Source organism: Anneissia japonica, unplaced genomic scaffold (genome assembly GCF_011630105.1).
Source record: "Anneissia japonica isolate Jap-2015-1 unplaced genomic scaffold, ASM1163010v1 scaffold287963_len587249_cov193, whole genome shotgun sequence".
Classification (NCBI taxonomy): domain Eukaryota; kingdom Metazoa; phylum Echinodermata; class Crinoidea; order Comatulida; family Comatulidae; genus Anneissia; species Anneissia japonica.
Genome location: NW_022750702.1, coordinates 317,161 through 338,319, shown reverse-complemented (window position 1 = coordinate 338,319; position 21,159 = coordinate 317,161). Strand labels below are relative to the sequence as shown.

General features: G+C 38.5%; 1 protein-coding gene across 12 annotated transcripts in view; it reads right to left on the bottom strand.

Annotated features, from left to right (window-relative positions):
• Window positions 1-928: 928 nt before the first annotated feature.
• Window positions 929-21,159, bottom strand: part of LOC117121504 — a 37,479-nt gene continuing 17,248 nt past the window's right edge. For 7 of the 12 annotated variants that reach the window (XM_033266711.1, XM_033266713.1, XM_033266712.1 and 4 more), the window contains 13 exons: window positions 20,575-20,676; window positions 12,965-16,597; window positions 12,285-12,344; window positions 11,128-11,269; window positions 10,239-10,352; window positions 9,211-9,851; window positions 7,735-7,810; window positions 7,316-7,389; window positions 6,544-6,710; window positions 5,289-5,434; window positions 4,942-5,040; window positions 3,682-3,826; window positions 929-2,896 (listed from right to left, as the gene is read on the bottom strand). In XM_033266711.1, coding sequence (XP_033122602.1) covers window positions 2,650-2,896; window positions 3,682-3,826; window positions 4,942-5,040; window positions 5,289-5,434; window positions 6,544-6,710; window positions 7,316-7,389; window positions 7,735-7,810; window positions 9,211-9,851; window positions 10,239-10,352; window positions 11,128-11,269; window positions 12,285-12,344; window positions 12,965-16,597; window positions 20,575-20,676 — 5,646 coding nt within the window. In that variant the 3' untranslated portion in view covers window positions 929-2,649. The remainder of the gene's footprint in view (window positions 2,897-3,681; window positions 3,827-4,941; window positions 5,041-5,288; window positions 5,435-6,543; window positions 6,711-7,315; window positions 7,390-7,734; window positions 7,811-9,210; window positions 9,852-10,238; window positions 10,353-11,127; window positions 11,270-12,284; window positions 12,345-12,964; window positions 16,598-20,574; window positions 20,677-21,159) is intronic. The other 5 variants (XM_033266716.1, XM_033266723.1, XM_033266721.1 and 2 more) reach the window with 2 other exon arrangements.

Genomic DNA, 21,159 nt, shown 5'->3' with positions numbered 1-21,159 from the left:
AGAGTGTGTGATTTTGTTTGTTTTGCTTTAATATATTGTAGTATTGTTTTATTAAGTTATATTAGCCTCGAATTTGTAGGCCTACTGTTAAAGTACAGGACAGTATGTTTAATGTTAAATTTAGCTTAATTTTAGGCTTATACCTAATTTAATTCCAACCATATACCAAGCCCGTAAAACTGGTCTTTCTTTCATTCTATGTACCATATTTACGATTTCTTCATTTGTGTATGCTTCAATGAGCGAAAATGGAAAGGTTAGGGAGCTTATATATTTTTTTTTAATGCGGCTCGAATTTTTTTAATCTGCTCGAATTTGTAGGCCTACTGTTGAAGTACAGGACAGTATGTTTAATGTTCACTTTAGCTTAATTTTAGGCTTATACCTAAGACCTCGTGGTTTGAATTTAATTCCAACCATATACCAAGCCCGTAAAACTGGTCTTTCTTTCATTCCATGTACCATATTTACGATTTCTTCATTTGTGTATGCTTCAATGAGCGAAAATGGAAAGGTTAGGGGGGCTTATATATATATTTTTTAATGCAGCTCGAATTAAGTTTAAATTGTTACGTTTTCATCAAAGTTGACATCAAAATCAACATTTGGACCCAGTGACTTCGGAATGAATGATAGGTTCACGCTGAATTGCGCATGTGCGTACAGCCGACACGATTGATAAATATTATTTGCGGTGAAAAATAATTGTTGTAGGCCTAGCATAATTATACTTCTTGTTTATCTTATTTAGGCCTAAATGGCTGAACCAACAAAGAACATTGCTAAACTGCTTGATGTCTATCGCAGCAAGAACTACGCCAAGCAATGAGTCGTCCGTGGACAAAAGCTAAAAATGCGTGTACAACGCGTACGCCGCATCGCGATATTATAATTTATAGGCCTACACAGAAAAAACAGGAGCAAGAAATATTTCGTGAAAATAAATTTATTCTTAACTGCTGTACAAACTGCATAAATCTCAACGGCTTTTCTTATCTTTTCAAGTTGACAAACACGAACGACAATTGGCCTGTTTGAAAACTAAGTGGCCAAAAACACAAAACAACTCATAATTATAGACCTAATCCCACATAGTACTTCTCGGGATCTTGGAACGAATTAACACGTACGTAATTTATTAATATGATTATGCTGAACAGTGGTTTTAAAAATGGTAAACAGGCCTTAGCCACAAGTATAAAAAACAGTGCAAACGAACGTATCCAAACTCGGTTTGTATTAAAACAAAAAATTAAAACTAAATTTGAAAACAACACCGGATAAAAAAATCAATGAATGATAAAACCAAACAAATTGATGAAGAATGAACAGAATGAACTCCTTATAAAGCATCTAATGACGTTAATCTGATATTTATGAATGAATTAATCGGTCTATACAATGTTTACAACGGGTACCTTACTGGCCCGCATACGGTCTAGTTAAAAATTTAAGTAAATACTGTAATAAGCAATAAACATGGCGTACTGTAATTAGAAGGAGCTGAGTTTGAATGTTATGAATAAATTTTGTTTAAAACGCAAGTGAATGATATTGGTATTTAGCCAAAAGAGTAGAGTTGAAATTCCGGTAGATATTATGACGAAAGGACGTTTTGCATAAATCAGGAAGAGCTATTGAGGAAATATACAATTTTACAGTACCCGTCGTCTATTGTTTTTACTTAGAAATTTGACAAATGAAGTCATCTGCCCGTGGGCGGGTCTCTATGTACTAATATTGTCTGTATACTTCAGATTCAACAGACAACTAAATAAGAAATTATTACGGGCAAGGCGTTTTGGGTATTTGATGAGTAAGCGTCAAATAGATTGAATTTGGTGATTAGACGTCCTATACGTCCGTAATTGTATTGTTAAAAAATTCTTTAACTTGATGGGCTGTGATACGTATTTGGTTTTTCATCATGACTAGGTCTTTTCCTTTCTACAAAATTTGAACCCTTCAGAAAAATCATACAAAATATTTTAACAAACATAACTGAATATAAAAAGAAAATGTTTCTTTTCATTAACGTAATGAAGATTGATAAACTTTTTAAACAAAGCATTAAAAAAGTTGCCCGTTTGCAGTTGCGCATTGCGGTATCAGTCAGTACAGTATGCGGAAACGGCACCATTCGTACATGGTTTGATAGCGCGTGCGCAGATGAAAGCTGTCAAATGCACTCTGTTTACTGATGAGTAAAACTAAACTCCCGTATTTCATCCATTTCTCTGAGTATCAACATAGGTACAGATTCACATAAAAAACAATGCGTCCTACAGTATATATCCAATATTAATGATCCATGTTCCATAAATCTGAGTTGTATCTCTGTATTCCATACCGTTTTTAAAGTGAACATAGTTTTTAATACAGATTTCCTTTCATTCATTTACTGTTTCAAGAAGACGAAATTCAAATCTAAATTGTTTCGATGTCGAATTATCGTCCACGCACTCCCAAAACATTTTCTTCGATCTTTGGAATGTAAGTATATATACGAATACAGTATACATGTATAATTGTTTCCTGAGCAGCAAGGGTTCGTAAATTCCTTGTAACTGTACAATCTAGATCCTGAGCCGCAAAGGTTCGTAAATTCCTTATCTTAACACACTATCTCCATCCTGAGCGTAAAAATACTTATTTTATACACAATATCTCCACACCCAGCAGCTGTCTTACGTCATCATTAAGCTCAACTAGTTCAAATTTGTTGTTTACGTCCACGTCATCAACACATGACGCCACCTGACTTTCACATAGGGATTTTTTAAGTTCTTCTCCACATACGCGCACGATGGGTATTGTGGGATGCATAACTTCGAATTTGTCACGGGACATGCCGACAGTTTTGCTGACATCCGAAAACAGGCACCAGTTTCGGGGTCTGTGGGTTTAAACATAATGAATGCTAAGTAATGATATTGAATCCCAATTACACAATACAAAAATAAATTATCGAAAACAGGATTGTTATTCCACCAGATTAGAGGGAAATCTTTCTATCCACATCTGAAATTACATAACGGTGTGTTCCCGGTACCAGTGGTTTATGACTCTCAGAATTCGGTCCCCTGAGCATAAATCCATAATGAAGTCAGCCCCAGGCAGGAAATTCCATCCAGGGCAAAATCACTAGTGAATTCAATAGGCATCTATTTATCATGATAACTTTAGCATGTTAGAGAAAACCGTTCACATAGAAACCATCATCATGATCTATTTATGCTAATGTGTGCAGTGTTGCATGAAAACTACCAGAAGCACAACCAATGAGCTTGGGACCTACCAGAAGCACAACCAATGAAGTTGGGAACTGTTTAATAAACTGAAGGCTGATTGGTTGAATTTGATCTCATGAATTAATTTATCACGTTAACCAAAATGATGAATCAACACGCTCCACTAGATCACAATAAGGTGATCAAGCTGATCACGTTATTTGATTTAGGTTGGTTTACATATAAAGTGACACACCAGACGCGCACTACCGCACCACACGCGCGCCGCCAAGAAAGTTTACAGCCTCCACTAGATCACAATAAGGTGATCAAGTTGATCACATTATTTGATTTAGGTTGGTTTACATATAAAGTGACACACCACACGCGCACTACCGCACCACACGCGCACTACCGCACCACACGCGCGCCGCCAAGAAAGTTTACTTACCCTTTGGTTTCATCCACCTGCATGTTGAAAGTCTGTAGGTGAGGAGAGTCACTGAGCTCCATCTCAAGTTCAAAGTTATCTTCGCCATCACTGTCGGGTCCTGGAATGTCTTCGAAGATGTTATAACCACTGTCTCTTGTGTCATCTATAAGGTAATTCATAAACAGAAGTCAGATGAGTGTCAACGGATTTTTTTTTTCAGAACATTTTCAATGTATATATGAAGTTCAACAGGGTTGCATTAACGACGACACGCCACGATTGTAAACTTTTAAAATACTGATGACAGCGTAACGTTGGCTGGTTTATGACCCCCAATACATTTCGAATACTGTAAACTGTGGTTTGGTATTGAGTTAGGAAAGAACCTAACATGGTAGAAAATAAACTGTCTATGCACCCTCAAGAGGACGTCGTTTGAATAAAAAAAAAATGTTAAAAGCTTCATTATTAACTACAGTTCTGTATAATCAGTACCGTAGTCAAAATCTCATTAAATACCTTGGTGTATTATTTATAATTATATGTTAACATACTGTAATTGAAAAGGCCGCATCCAGTAGGTTATACTAATATGTATAGATTTGTTGACAAATATAACATATAATCAAATTATCGTAATCATATCATGTCGTTGCGTAAGCGCACTCGACTTTGTTAGAAATGAGAGGTTGAGAGTGAGAGAATGAGAGTTCCTTTCGACAGACAATGGGACAATAATGCACAGCGCCCTCATCACTCATATTAAACCATAGAGATATAATAGCTCTATGTATTAAACACAGGGCAGTCGCATGATGGCAGTATACCACATTCATAAGAACTGGTCATCAATATCGCGAGTCGTGCGACGGATGTACGGCAGATACGTTATACGGACGAGTATTTGGGTGATAATAAAATAGTAATAATTTACAAAGCTAACTTCCGAAATATTATACATCATCTTCATGGAAATCAGGAAATAACATTAGGCCTACATATGGCCTTAATGACGAACATAACATTATAGGCCTGTCTCCAAAAGAAACCCACCTAAAAACAGAACACACCAACCTGCCATAAAGCCGGAAAGGTTCATAACAAAAATTAATACTCATTAAAGTACAGTATGTATGATTAACAGACACCAGTCGTACAACGGCAGTAAGACTAACACGCACGCACTATACGCGCTAAATTAAAACTCTCGTTCATGGGATTGCGACAATGTTTTATTGTGTTGAGCAAGTAACATTTTATTATGATTACAAGACGTACCGAAAAAAGTCCCACTGAACTGCCACTTAAGGTCTTTGGCTGTCAGAGGTTCCTCGTCTTCTCCCATTTCCCACGTTCCATTGACATCAACTAGGAAACCTTTAAAAAAACACACATATATTGATTAAATTCAACTAAAGTACGTAGATTATCAAAGTACCGTATTTCTATAATTCAATATGGTATGATCTTTTCTACATCCGATTACAATAAAACACGAAGGCCATCATCGTTATCCGATATCCGGGAGGGATTAAATCTGCTCACTATACGAGTAAAAATTCATATGCGATTCTTTTGATAGCAAGGTTTAAATTATGAAAGATAAATACAAATGCTGCACCTACCTAAAAGGAGAGAGCGGACGTCCTTGCTACGTGCCAGCTTTAAAGTTGTTCGTCCCGAATAAGTCGCCAGCAGCGGATCGGCACCAAACGATAATAGTAGGCGAACCACCTCCAAATGGTCGTTATCTACGGCATCGTGGATTGGCCTAGAATCATAAAATATTTAAGCTAATTAACACTAGAAAATGACACACGAATACCTTACGTGCGGCTGAAACTAGACCTATTCAGAAAAAAACAAACATAATAACCCAGGAAGGTTTCAAGAAAATGATGCAGGCCGCATTTTATAGTCGATATGGCAAATCCCTGCTTGAACTTGATTTGTATAATTTAGATTATGAACTCACAAAAAATAATACGATACCGTAACATGGCGTGGGTATGTTCACGATGTCGGACTATACCGTATAACCTCGAATTGAAGTTTTATTTATTTTTTAATTCATGTACAGTGTGTATGTGCATTCTGTGCCTTGAGCACCATTGGTGGTGGTGTGCGCATTATAAATTATTATTATTATTATTATTATTATTATTATTATTATTATTATTATTATTATTATTATTATTATTATTATTATTATTATTATTGAAGTCCAATGGGCTTAATCTCGAGAAGGAGCCCATCTCGAATTGAAGCCCCCTCTTTAGTTTGCAATATTAGCCTCTAAAAGAAGCCCATGGGCTTCTTTGCAAAATAACATGGGCTTCTTTTTGGGCTTTTTTTGTATGTACATACACTGTACATGAATTTAAAAAAACAAAATAAATTAAAAACACGCTTGGTTCATACAGTAGTTCAGTGGCCTTATTTATCGTTTTATAGTAGGGCCTACAAATTTCCAAAATTTAAAGCATTCATTTTAAAAGATGCCCCCACTCACCCCCTCCCACACACAAAAGTAGCCCAGAGCTTCAATTCAAGGTTTTACGGTTTTCTGTGGTAAGGCCTAGGCCTATAGTAGTAGCTAGATACACGACTCTTTAAAGAAATCGTTTCAATTACTACATAGACGTTACAATAATGGGTCTATAATTCAAATATGTCTACCGATGTCACATGAATTTCTATAGAACCGTGAATTCGATTCCCTTGGGCCGAATTCACTGACTTTTAAACCCTTGTTTAAGGAAATTCAGTCCGAATTATGAATTATGAACGTTAAGTACAGAATGAAATCCCCGAGATTAGTACAAAGTTTGTTACATGGTTATACCACAATAAATAAATAAATAAATAGATGCGTCATACCTAGTCCCATCGACAGCGCCTGCGTTGACGTCAGCGCCGTGGGACAGTAGTTTGTGAGCAATCTTAAGGCGACCATGTACACAACATTCGTGCAGTGCCGTGTATCCGGCGTTGTCTTTGGCGTTTATGTCCAGTATACAGTAATCCACACAATAAATGGCAACATCCTGAAATAGATATAGAACCAAATTTTCAAATAATATATAATTATTATTATCCTTATAGTTCAAAATAGAACAGAATACCGAACAATTAAAAAATACAGCATTAAGCTATCAGCAAGTTCCAAACGCAAGAAAAAAATATTTCATTGTATTTTTTAAAGCCGATTCGATTAAAAGCCTTTAAATTTTTTAAGTCGGAGCTTCCGGGGATTCGTCACCTGGACTACCTCGGGGTTCAAGTCGGCACCTTATCCAGCCTAATACGCTCTCGTTAGAAACATTGCACTACACAACTCCCAAATCCTGCGTCAGGAAGATCCTCCAATACTGCATCATTCCAATATTGCAAAAAAAAGGTTGGCTACGTCAGGACCGTGCGTACGCCAACCTTGTGTGTATAGTACGCCACACGCGTCTGAATTTTTTTTAAGTGGCTCTGAATGTAGTGTGGTGGCTGCTAGTTCCTTGTGTGTGCTTCAAACCGCACCTAAATTGCTCCAGCGTGTGAACCAAGTTTATACAGAGTAAGCCCACACAAAAAATATAATCCTCTTGGTATTCATTTGATTAAAACCAGCAGTGAATGTGAACGAACCCAATGTACTTACGTCATAGCCTAGTCTGGCAGCTCGATGTAAAATTGTCTCACCCAACTTCTTATTGGCAAGAATTTTACGGAAATCTGGAAAAAAACAAAATGTTTATAATATAATTGATTGATCATTTTCAATTAGGCCTACTGTAATTTGACCCAAGTCTAACTGTACTGTATTCTATAGTCAAATAATCGTAGAGAACTTTCCAACCACAAATCAATTAAAACACATTCAATATAATTGACTGTTCATGAGTGTCAATCAAACTAACGAATGACCAATCAAAACACAGCCAGAAACACGCGCTTTTCCCACAAACACACGTTTTGTTTCTCAAACACTCGTGTTTGCGTACTTTTACGCAGTCCTTTTGACCTTCAACAATAACCATGGGCGCGGCTTATTAGAGGAAAGGTCTATTGTTATCCTACCTGGTGGTGGTTCGGGGCGCTGGAATTCGAGCGTTTCTTCCTCGCTTTTGATGACGACATTTTCTTCGTCGAAATCCTGTGAACAAATTAGAATTGAAAATAGTTACGATACGAATAAAATAAAATGGTGAATTATAGACTAGACCTTATCAACGATGGAGGATGCATAATTGTATTTCATTTATTATTGTTGGTTAAAAAAAAAAAAAAAAAAAAAAAACTACCACAGACCAGGAGAGGAAAAATAGCAAACAATAGGTATGGTGAATGTCTCCCCAACAATACAATCTCGACGCCGGACGAGATTACGAAACCTGTTATTAAAACGGAAGACGGAATCATGTTATTGGGAAGGCTGTTCCATTGGCCTATGGCAGATGGGAAAAATATTGATTGATTTGTTTGAGGTCTGCGTTTTCATTCATCTAGTAACTACATGAATTCATCGACTTGTATAATTATCGGCATTGTATAATACCAGATTAGGTGTGCTCAAAATGCGCATAATCTCATGAAAACGCGCTGCGATAATTTAATTATTGCCGTTATAAGTCAATTATGACGTCATCACTGTAACTCCCAATGTTATTTTCTATCCAAAAAACCATGCATTAATTTTTCGTTAGTGAACGGTTTGCATGACCTTTTTTCGGTTCCTGTGCAAAAGATCAAAACAACATGTACACTACAATAGTGACATGCACAGTGTAAAAATAGGCCTACGCCTATATATCCCATTACACAGCTGCAATTTCCAGACTCGATCAAGCCTGTAAAATCACTCAGACATTACGTACGTGGGCTATAACGAGATTTTCATATTATTTTTCATATTGTTGTTTGAAACAGTTATTGTGCAGTGGAGTTGTTCCTTATAAACAAAAAAAGGGGGTTGCGTTTATGGTTAGACAAGTTTTCTTCCTGATGAATGGCGTCATCACTAGTTGGTCTGACGGTTTCATCACCACTGAACCAAACGGTTTCATAATTCCTCACTCTGTTTACCATTGTTATTGTTTTATGGGCAAGATAATGTAAGCCGTTTGTAAACCATTTACTGTATTCGTATAAAAATAAATCTTAATAAAGTATTAGGTTAAGCCTACATTTTATTAGCAAGAGCAGAGAGTATATAGAATTTCTATACTTTTTGGTAAGAACTCCTAATTACAGTAAAGCCGGGCATGCATTCGTCGGACGATGCAATTCCATGGAAAACGCAACGTCGCGAAGAAGCGCGCGCAACGGATAGTGTTTAATAACGATACACTCAGAGTGCCACCGACAATCAGAAGACGATATCGCTTCGCCAAAATTTTACAGAGTGTGTAGATCATCGACCGACGGTCGTACGTGGCTGTGCGTTACCACAAAGTACAACGTAGGAAAGCCGATATTCTGTATGTAGACTATTTTCCTAAACCCATTGGCAATGCGAGAAAGGTTTTATTCCAGAAAAAATGTTATATTATTTACCCTGTGTTCAGCTACATCTCCCCCATCCTGGTCAGGCCATTCCAACATGTCACCGAGATGTTTGGTTTTTATCTTTCGTTTACGACCTGGTGTTCTCGCTGGTGGTTTCTCAGCTTTCACTCCGTCGGGTGAGATGGCCACGAATTTGATTTTGTTGTGGTTACTCGGATCGACTACGCACCGCATCGAACGTCTCCCGGCAGACGACGTGGACGACTTTCGGCGTTCTCCTATCGCCATTGGGGCATCTTCTGTAATAGTATCTGCTTCATATTCATCCGAAATTGTCTTAGTGTGGATATTACTCTGAACATCTTTGTCAATGCTTTTTCTCGAATCTACCGAAATCCTTCGAACGCGTGGATACTTGCCACGGCCGCACCCTTTGTATTTCATTTTGATTTTCTCGCTCAAGATCTGTGCGGTGCTATTGCTATTTGTGCTGGCTTTACGTTCGTTTTCCTTCTTCGGGGGGCGTCCAGGTCGACGTTTAGCTGGAGGTGCTTCCTCCTCGACATCTTCACTAACGCTCATTGAAGTTGACCGCTGGCGACGTCTTTCCCAGTACTTGACTCTCTCCTTTTCTATCTCCAGTTCGTAGCGGGCGTTTTTGTTGTAAGGTTTTTGCGCACTCCCAAGACCTGAACGTGAAAAGTAAATTATTATTCCCAAGATAATTCTAATTATCATTGCTGTGGCAGGTATTAAATTCTGAATAGGCCTATATATTGTTCCCAGCGTCTTAAACTGAGGTGGTGGCCCTTTCCTATTATTCGACACTATTTCTACCCCTCCTGTTTTACTCCTACACTTTTAGAGTCCTTTGGAGGTCGATCTTTCACCACCAGAACCAGAACCAGAATAATTGCGATTCGAAAATAATTTTAGGCCTTGGGTTCGAACAACTCCTGATAGGGACGTTGGGTGCTGAGTTTTAAACTTCATGTTGGGGACAATTATGGCCTAGGCCTACAGTATTAATCAATTTTTAACCAGAAACGGTAGATAGCAACAAAAGAAATACTCACGTGCGCCTGCATTGCGCGTGCGCCGTCTGAGCACCAATGGAGCGAATTCCTTGTCATGATGATGTCCGTTTACAATCTCTTCATCATTAGCGGGGAACACGTTGTCGTAATTGTCTACGAAAAATAAAACAAAGTGTTGCTTATGTGCTAACCTACATATAGGCATAGGCCTTGTTCGCAAAAACATGGTAGAGAATTACAAACGATATTCAGCAAATATATTGAGCTATATAAATTGTACTGGGCCTAGGCCTGTCTATTCGTTTTGAAGAACATGTTAGGACTGATCAAATATACTGATGGACTGATTCACAACGCGTGAACCAAATGCCAAACTAGTTACAGATCATGCGTGTGTGCGTTCACGCAACTGACGAAAAGAATGTAGGCCTATACGCTCTCTAAATTGCTGCGTATTTTCTATATCACGTCACAGACGCCCAACAAAACGTTTTTTATTACACATTGAAATAAACATAGGCCTATGACGTAGTTTAGGCCGAATCTACGTTTTATTTAGAACGCAAGACGGCCACGAACGAGTGAATACCAGGGACACTTTGCATTTCCGATCGAAAGTTCACATTTACGTGTGCGCAGCTGTATCATAAACAGCAAATAAATTGCGCGTGATTTTTGTCAAAGTTCAATGCAGTCTTTGTATCTTTTTAAAGCGTTATTACTGTACTTTAATCTCTTCATCATTACAGTATACGGTATAGGTCTAATAATGTGATAATTTGTTTCTTCTAATGATACTATAGGCCTATGCCTTGGTCTTCGACATTGACATACGCACATACAAAACTACGAGATGGCATCTAGACTACAGAGCGCATGCTGTAAGTGTACGCGCGCGTGCGTCTTAATTTAAATTCACAAAACCAACCGTCTGTTGATCCAATCAATTGTTGTTGGTCATCTTCTTTGTATGGGCCTACGTCATCTTCATTGCACTCGATATCATTCTCGTGCCTCCTAGTCAGTTCTTTTTCTTTGGCTTCCATCTGATTAAACTGCAATATAGCACGCTATGAACAGAAACAGAAATTGAAACATAAAGCTAATTATCATAGAAAAAAACCCTTTAAGATGCATAGACGCATATTAATGACCAATATCATTTGTCACTTGCCGGGATAAATTTGATGGCTACAACTACGTCAATAACTGTGCACTCGTTAAAGCGTGATCCATGTTACCGGAAATGCGTTCGAAGATTTAAATGCAAATTAATCCGAATGCATAGGCCTATCATCGTTTTAAAGTTTTTATTTAAACCAACAACAAACGGTTTCATATCACACTTACCGCACTACAAAGTTTATGTTAAATGTAACATCCGTAAAATAATTTATGCACGATAAAGTGCATAAGAAATCCAGTTAGACCCGGATATGATTTTAAACAAAATTAGTAGGCATGTTCATAATATTTTTTCATTTATGCAAATGTAAAACAATAGGTAATTGGTCTACCATCAAAGCAACAGTTTTTAAAAAGGCATTTTTAGCTTAGTGTTAGGAATGTTAATATAGCAAAATTAGAATGAAATTAGAAAATTTCAAATATTGGCAGTGTAGTCCTGTGGGTGTGGTAGGCATATAAGTATCGCAATACTATAGAATACGTCAAGCACCGACGTTAGGGCTTCAGCAATGTAAATTCCGAAACCCTAAAAGCTCAAGAAGATGAGAGATACCGAAGGTTATAGCACCGATGATTGAGAGAGTGACAGAAGGACTTGATTAAATGGTTAATTTATAACTTGGGTTGGTGAAAAAGGCCCACATTTATTGGCCTAGGTCACAAAAGAAGTTGACACAGGGGGTGAACTCAAAGATTAAGCGATTTAAACCAATTTTAATTCACCACATATACCAGGTTTAAGATTTATTGGTGGAAAGTACGGAGGCCTACATTGGAAGACGTCATAATGTAAAGGTTAACAACAGTTAACAGTAATGATGTCATAATTATTATATAATAATTGTTATTTTTACTAGCGTTTCTATGAGCCAATTCGAGTAACCCATTTCTACTTACTCGATTCAGAGGAACATGCTTAGAAGTGGTATCTACTCCTGGCCAATCATGGTCACGTTCCTAAAGTTAGCGTAGTGAAATGACACAATACATGAATGAACATGGTGAAGAATGAATAATGAACAAGAAGCTGAAAGGGCATACGAATATACAAAGAGGACCTTAAATGAAAGGTCTGTATGGGGGTCTCTATGGGCTTTCATAGATTTGAACCGAGAAAGTCTTTAGTTTGCGTTGTACAGTAAACTCACTACGGTATGTAATACAAGTTACCGTTCTCCAAGGTATAACTAAATCGAATACAAACCGCAAATTTAATAAAACTATAAAACCAAAACGTGACGTGGAAGAAATATAATATACACGATGATAAAACTATTATTTATTTGAAACGAGGTCTGATCACCTTTTAAAACTTTGATCGTGTACTTCAAACGATAATATTAGTGTTAGTGAATTAACATAGGCCTACGTAAGACTAAACATATAGGCACATTTCTGCGTTTCATGTTTATGAATATTTTTATTGAAATGGAAAAAAATACAGTCGAAACTGAACATCTCAATCAGTAAAAATCAAGGTATAACTGTTCTGATAATGTTAGTACTGTACATAGTATTAGCGGAGGAATTTTGACATGCGTAGAATGTTCTGAAAAAAGAAAACAAACATAACTCACCTTCAAAGCACGTTCTTCACGGTCGAGGTGTCCAGAATCTGTCAACAAATCCTCGTGTTTTTCTCCCTTTACCTCGGCAACATACCCTTCAGAGTTGGCCAAACGACAAACCTCTAACGGTCGCTTCCTCGGCGGTTTTATGATTGTTTCACCTGTCAAAGTGGTCACAGTTGGACTGATGTTCTTCAGACGCTGTTCCATTAGATTTATATCAGCATCTAACATCTGAATTCCATCTCGTCTGGGCGACACTGAAGGAGACCTAGAATGTTTCACTGGGTCTATTTGATCCACCATGTCTTCAGACTGTGGAAACCGTATGGCAGGAATCTTGACATCTTCCAACTGCTCTGGCCCACTCCTTCCAAAATAATCCACAGCATCATCGGTATCACGCACTTCATTTACGTTTGTAAATGACAAACGTTCCGGTTCAGGGGATGTTGGCCAAACAGTTTTAGCGACAACCACACTTTGTTTAGATACTGGTACCTCTTTTGAGAGCCTGAGAACATTAGGATCCGAGAATCGTGCAGTAAATTTTTCTTGAGCAAGAGGAGAGGGCAGTTTTTGGTAATTACTTGCCATAACTCTTTGCTTCATTCCACGGTAGACTTTTCTAAATGGAGAATCATGTGGCAATCGTTGTGATCCATTTTCTTCCTGATGCGAATCTGTTTGACATTGTTCTTTAGAATCATTCCCATTGCTTTCGCTACATTCAGGAGTTGCTTTTGCAGAAATAATTTCTCTGGGTTCTTCTACTGGTGGATGTTGTAATTTTCCTGGTAAGATAGAAGATATGTTTCTGTTCGTTGATTGATTGCTATAAACTGGAGAAGGTGATGCTTCACGAGAGTCTGTCAAATCAATTACCTCCATTGCATTTCGTTTAGAACCAGGATTTCCAGAAGGAGAGATGTCTTCGCGGAGATTTCCTAATCGTGAAAAGATATTATGATCTTGTTCATTAAAATTGAGTCTCATCTTCTGTTTGTATTTCTGGAAATTGACGACCTGGTCGTTGGCTTCTCGGAAAATTTGTTGCAGTGCTGCCTTAGTGGCTTGCGAGACAGATTCCCCATAGTTGACTTTCCCTGTAGTATAAACATTATCTGGCGGGGTATTGTTAAGGCTTACCCTGTAATCGGGTGTTGTGTTCCTTGTAGGTAATGATGCTGCACAAGGTTTTAACATTTCAAATCTGCGTTGAAAATTGTTGCGCAAAAGTTCTTCATCTAAAGAGCTATGTATGGATCTAAACTCGTGCCGTGAAGGACTAAGCGGCATCGATGGATCGGGCCCTTCATGCCTCGCGTCTTTTAGAACAGGTATAGGAGAATCACCGCTGCGAACAGGTTCTTCGTCTGGATGTACTACACGTTGGGGTGTCAGAACAGGCATCGGTGGAGAAGGCTGATCAGCAATAGGGGATGTAAGGGGTGAAGAGTTTATAGTCGGGAACTTAGATGGATTATGGAGCACTTCACGGTCTTTGCCTCTCAATAATTCCTCTTGCATACGACGATTATTCATCTTTATCTTTTCTGCACACCTCTCTTCTTGAACTGTTGACTTTGTACCCTTTGTATCTACACAACTTAACTTGAACTGTTTTTTCAACATATCTCTCCTTGCAAGTTCCGATAATGTCATATTCATACGTCCAAAATTACGCATGTTATCGTATTTATCCCGAGTGCTGCGATTCAAATCTTTCTCCGTAGTTGGGAAGAGACCTCTGCTAAATGACGATTCAGATTTTGGGACGCTCTTTCGTGCAATTTCAGCGCGAATCATGTCCCCCAATGGGTCAATGTCCGATGTTCTACTGCTTCGGAAATGCATACTTTGGAAATGATAGTCATGAAGTACACCCGGTAGAGTCCCGGATTTTGGCGAGTGTGCATACTCAGGGGATGAGGTTGGAAAAACTCTCTTTGTATCATCGCGGTGCCTGTTATGTACACCATGCCTCATCCTTTTTTCTGCCATTCGTTTCGGTATTATAGACGCAGGTGCGGGTTGGATACTTTGAGGTAACTTTCCCGTTGATATGTTTAAATTCTTTGCACTCACAGTTTTTGTCGGGGTTTGATAGGATACTGGTGGAGTCACACTCAATTTGATTGGCTGATGTTTTTTGTTAATAACCACTTGATACCTGTTTTCTCCAGTTCTAGATTCCTCTGATCTCTTGGTAGACGTAATCACATTCCCACTTCTCTGTTGAACCTCTGGTAATACTCCCGGATTCAGCGTTTGCGCACGACGTCGTTCCTTATGTGATCGCTGTTGCGTTAATTGGCTGAAACTAGTTGGATTAGAAATAGATGTCAACGCAGCATGATTTGCTTCTGCCTGAGAAGCTCTGGGTGTGATTTTTCCTAGACTGTTCAACTCTAACTGATCATTCAAACTATCACTATCGCGCATGCGTGTTCTTCTGAGCTCTTCCATCTGCTGTCGACGTATGCCCTTTAAACCTCCACGCGATGCGACACAGAATTTAGCAGATTCGGATCGCTTGGATTTTTCATTGTCCAGCGATTTCAGAAGTTTATTAATCTTTCTACCTGCAATCATAGAATTATGAATCAGACCAATTGCAGATGGATCTGTGGCATATCTCACCCTGGCGTACATGCTTTGAAGGAGTGCATTCTGCGTCTGTGCAGAAGTTGCATGATAACTATCTGGTAGTAGGTTGGCCATTTCAGCCACCGACATCACAGGAGGAAAAAATGTACGGCCACGGACCATATCAGCTTGGACCATACTTTTGATTCGAGAGTCATCACACATTTCTTGTGAGCTTCTCTCATTGTGTAAACTATCTTTCTTTCGTGGAACTACGTAAGCCACTCTTGGACTAAATTCATTAATTTTTGCATTTTCTCGAGGCTCATTCGCCTGATACGAGCGTTTAACGCCATGTGGACGCTGTTGCTCCAGTCGATGTGTTTTATTGATATCATACTTTGAAACGTCTCCTTTGTACATTGTTTTATTAAGAGAGATCACACCAGACGAAGACGCATTTGATGCCGTTTCACCTAGTTCACGATTGGCTTGAGCGTCGAACGTACGCTGCTGATTAACTTTCCCGATTATTGCATTCCTTATCATATCACGTTCGAGGCGTCTTGCGCATTCCGATTGTTGGTCACGTTGTCGATGTTTCACCATTGCAGCCCACGCTCTCTGCGCTTCAATAGTTTCCGAGTCTTTCGGAATGATTTCCTTACGATTGTCACGTGAATTAGGCCTACTTATGGAATGCCTTCCTGGTAGCTGATCCCGTGAATTGAAGTGGTGCAAAAGCTCTTGTTCGTTGACATAGTGCAGAAGTTGTGAATTCTTGTTTGCCAACCTTGGTCGTTTAACTGACAGATCCAATGGCTGTTCATGGCGTACGTAGATGCGAGGGTCGTGAACATCCGACGTAGACGTCTCCTGATTGGGCACCTCACGCTGGGCAAGACTTCTGGTATCCGAGATCTTGATTGAACTTAGTGCGTCCGTTTTATGCATTGTTTGTTCATAAACTGGTCGTCTGCACGCATCAGGAGAGAACTGATACCGTAATTGAAGTGCGGACGGACCCTGTGTTTGAATATGTGTCCCGTACATCTGCGAAAAAAAGAAAGAAAAAAAAGAAAGAAAACATTAGAAATGTCAACAAATATAATTAAGAAATAAGGATAAGTTTATTGATTGATTGAATTTATTCGGTGTAAACACCAAGGATAGCCCACGAAAGTCTAGAAGAAGACTTATTTCCAGTGGGGTTATTCTGGTGGTGATTGGGCAGTACACCGGGAGACAATCCCCTACTCTTTTCCAAAGAATGTACTGCGTTCTTTAACGTGCACATGAGCCATAATGCACACGGGACCAACGGCTTAAACGTCTCATCCGAAAGACGGTGCGCTATTGTAACTTGTATTTCAGCCCTCTAGCTGAAACACAAGGAGAGGCAGCGATGGGAATTGAAACGGGGACCTAGAGATCTCCACGGTTCAGCGCACACACAGTGGCTACCACCAGATTAGCCGACTGAGCTAAGCTGCTCTCGTACCGTGTTGAATTAAACCATTGATTTCATCTTCTATTGAGATTGGGTGGCTTAGTAAACAATGCTTTGAATTCTATTTAATTACAGCAGACATGACGTCATCCTTATTTTGACACCAGCCCAGAGTCATGTATGTTATGTCGTTTACAAGTCAGTTTTAAAGAGTTCCGGATAATTAGAGACTAATTCATCGTACCAACCTTAGCAGTCCCATCCGTAGACAGACCTAATAATACGAACTCGGAAAGTTGACATTAGTATCTATGGTAGTGACTGAACAATGCGTGTAGAATGTACCGTAATTAGCAATGATCGATAGTAAAAATATTCAGGATCTAGATGGAATCAGTACGGTACGGCTCGGTAATAATGTGCAGTATAACATTGCGACGACATACAATTTCGAAACTAAAGAATTTCATTTATAATATTTTAGTAGGCCAACTAATTCTACGCGCGCACCTCAACAGTAATAATTATTTTAAACTTCCGGGTGATTTCTTAACCTTGATTGTCTGTAGATTGAGTTTGATGTCTGGTGTCAGCGCTCTGGTGTAGCGCAATCCAGAGTCTGAAGCAGGTGGTGTCCATGGCCTCAAAGCCCCGATAAATTGTAAGACAAGACACTCCAATAATGCAACCCAATGCGATGCTACGACTATAGAATACCTCTTTGATCTCACCTCATACACGGAATAAAACAGGATCGAATTCATGTGAACCGACCAACACTGGAAAAAATATACTATTATTAGTTAGCTGAAATGGAACACCGTCGCTGTCACAGTGACGTGTGGTGTCCATGGTAACCTTATTCGATCGGAAGACATGTCTGTTATCATATACCGTAACTTGTTGCCCAAGCAACGGCATCGTCATGATAATGGTCGAGTGGAGGAAACATAACCTGGATAATATGTCTTTTAAAATTTAAAAAATCTCACATTCCAATCACGTGAGTAGAGACGTGTGTGTACCATGGGTTATCTTAGTAGGCCTACCGATAGAGGAAGAGAAGGAGGGTAAAAAAAAAACGGTGAAGAAAAATTATCACCCATGGACGACTACCCTCTACCATATAAAAGGCCGTAGCCCATACAGCATTCTGTTTTTTTTTTGTCCCAGACCCCCTCCACGATAATTTGGCTTTTATCAACGTACCCTTATGCGGCTTTTACCTCGAGACATTGGGCCCGGCAGCTGCGCGCCTGGTGCCCAACGCCGCTGTCAATAATCATGCTTGTATTCTCACATAGGCCTATAGTACGGTATCTGAGTGACAATCGCGTTATATTGCGATAATTCACTCATATCGTTGTCAACGTATTAATAATTATTATTAATAATCGAAACAGATACTGTAATATACAAAGGCCTACAGTATCGAAAGTTCGAAGCATTAATAATGCAACTCTATTACACTTTACCGATATTACGTGGTAGCACACCAGCGAAACTGAAATCTGAATTCACACAAAGGATGCGCGCATAGGAAAATAAGCGTCTTACGGTCACATCCAAATAATGTAACAGTGACTTACGAAATTCTAAAACCAGTGGTGGATAATAATAATAATAATAATAATAATAATAATAATAATAATAATAATAATAATTACTATTATGACTATGGTAGGTATACGATACAATAAAGATAAGGCCCTATAAAAAATATTATTATTTTATCACCATATCTCGGCAGGAAAAGTGATGAGGGAGTGAGGCTTTTTTTAAAATTTTTTATTTTGCTAGTGTATTGGTTGTCAAGCAATTTTGTATTCTTTACCACACAAAAGTCCTTAACAACAACAGCGCGTATTTTGACGCGCTATCTTGATTTCACGAACTAACACAATCTACTTTGATTGTGTTAGTTCGTGATGTGAGCGACGATTTATATATGTATACATAATTATTAATGCGTTGGTACAGTCACTATGCTGTAGTTTCACAAGAGTGGGAATGCAAAAATACCCTAAGTAGCAAAAACATTTTTATGCCTATGACTTTTTAAATTATTCTTTTTGTACACTGAAATAATTAAAATAAAAGGGGTGGGTGGCAGTGATCCCATTTAGTTATCATCACGTTACTTTGTCACATTATTATTAATTTATTTGCTCTCTTTTTGCCTGGTGATTCGGTAGCTAGGCTGTTCGTCGTGACACCGACATTTTAGGCCGTCTGGGAACACGAAGTAAACGTAGAACAATAAAAAGCTTTGAACAAAAGCAGAATGGAAATTGGCGACAATAATAGCGTTTGATTATTATGCTATTCGAACACAGTACAATCGAAGGCGTCCTGTTTGTATGGCTCTTAAATTGATGATTATGATTGCGTATCGGGCCTACTGTACACGGCATTTCGTAATACTTGGCCATACCTTTTTAAAATTTGTAAACAAGATTCTAAATTATTTATGCCGAACTATCATTGCGTGGCACAAAATTGTAATGGTCCCCAGACTCGATCGGTAAACTGCTTACACTGGCTCGCACGATTGGTTCGTTTTAGGCCTAGAGTAGGCCTCTTTGAATAATAATTAAATATCACGTGCTATATGACTTCTAGGGCACAAAAGATACGAATCACTGTAGTTTTAATGTGTGGGATAACCCCCGCTGTACAAATACTTCTTTGTGGCCTCGCCTCCTCACTCGATGATTGCTTACTCACTCAAGTAAATCCTGCTGCAGTCGTACGAAACAAAATCGAAAGGAATGAAAGAGACAAACGTACCAGTATAAAAACAACCTATATAAATCCTGAATCTCTCAGCAGTTCCATTGTGCGAATTTGATCAATATCTACATCAATATTACAAGTTACAATCTAGGTAGCAAAAGACACGCTAATAACAACTCTTGAACTAACAAGTACATTAACTAACGATGGATAACATTAAACACATGGTGCGTATAATGAAAACTAACAAATATAAATAATGCAAAATTCGTACTCCTGGGCGTTATCGATTATTGATTCAGTTAATCACGGGTACGAAAGTGGGCACACACGCGGCACCATATACCCTGGTAACTAAAAAGAATAAATATGCTAAAATATTTCCACAGAATAACTGATTCTGAATAGGAAATGGGCAGACGAAGACAAGTTGCGATAATATTCGGTTCACGTACGGCGAATTCAAGTTTTACAAGCAGAAAAAAAAAACAAAAAAAAAAAAAAACTCGTGGATTTATGACTTTCTATGTAAGCCCGCATGTATTTTATTCTCACTTAATGAGACGCTTTCTACGCCGAACCATCTTTAACCAACCCATCGATAATAATAACCATGCCGCAATAAAACCGTGCATGCGAATTTTCGATCGTCGCCGGGAAAGACGAACGTTTTTCGAATTTAGGCCAAACCACATCCCATGCGGTCAAACAAAGGCAACGGCCATAAGCAACGACTTTTATACCTCAGTATATAAATTTGCTGTAAAACTGTTCAAAGGCACAATAATGCTGTGTTATCAAATACCATGAGAATTAAAATAATTTGATTGTATATAATAATTACATTTTGATACGATGCCGAATTACGTCGATTGAATATATTCACAAAGCTCTCATTTCCCTTGAGTCGGTGTAGTTTATTACGTGGTTTTGAAGACAAATGCAACTGTAAATAAATAGCATAAATTAATTTAGCACTTCAGTGAACCACGGAGGAATTAGTTTAAACTAATTACTCCATGAGTGAACATGCCTAAATTATCAGCTAGGGCCTAAGATAACAGACTAGGCCTACGATCGGTGACCGAAAATAAAATCATACATAAGATATTTCCTTGTAACCGATGCTGCTATTGCAAAATCAAGACTTATGCCTGTGGTAGCATTTCAGTTGCTGAGGTTCATGTACAAGGCCCAATATTCGATCAAGAAAGCAAACTCATCATAGGCTTCCCAGTGGCATAATATAACGACGTATGCCGAACTATTCCTCCATGTCCGAAATATATAAATAAAAAGATCAGTTGAGCCTAAAAAATATCCTTAGGCCTAGGCCTATATGTAATAATATATTATACGAGCATAATGTAGCCAACACAAGTCCAGCCGAATTAAATATCGTTACACATTATTAAAAAAAAAATCCAAC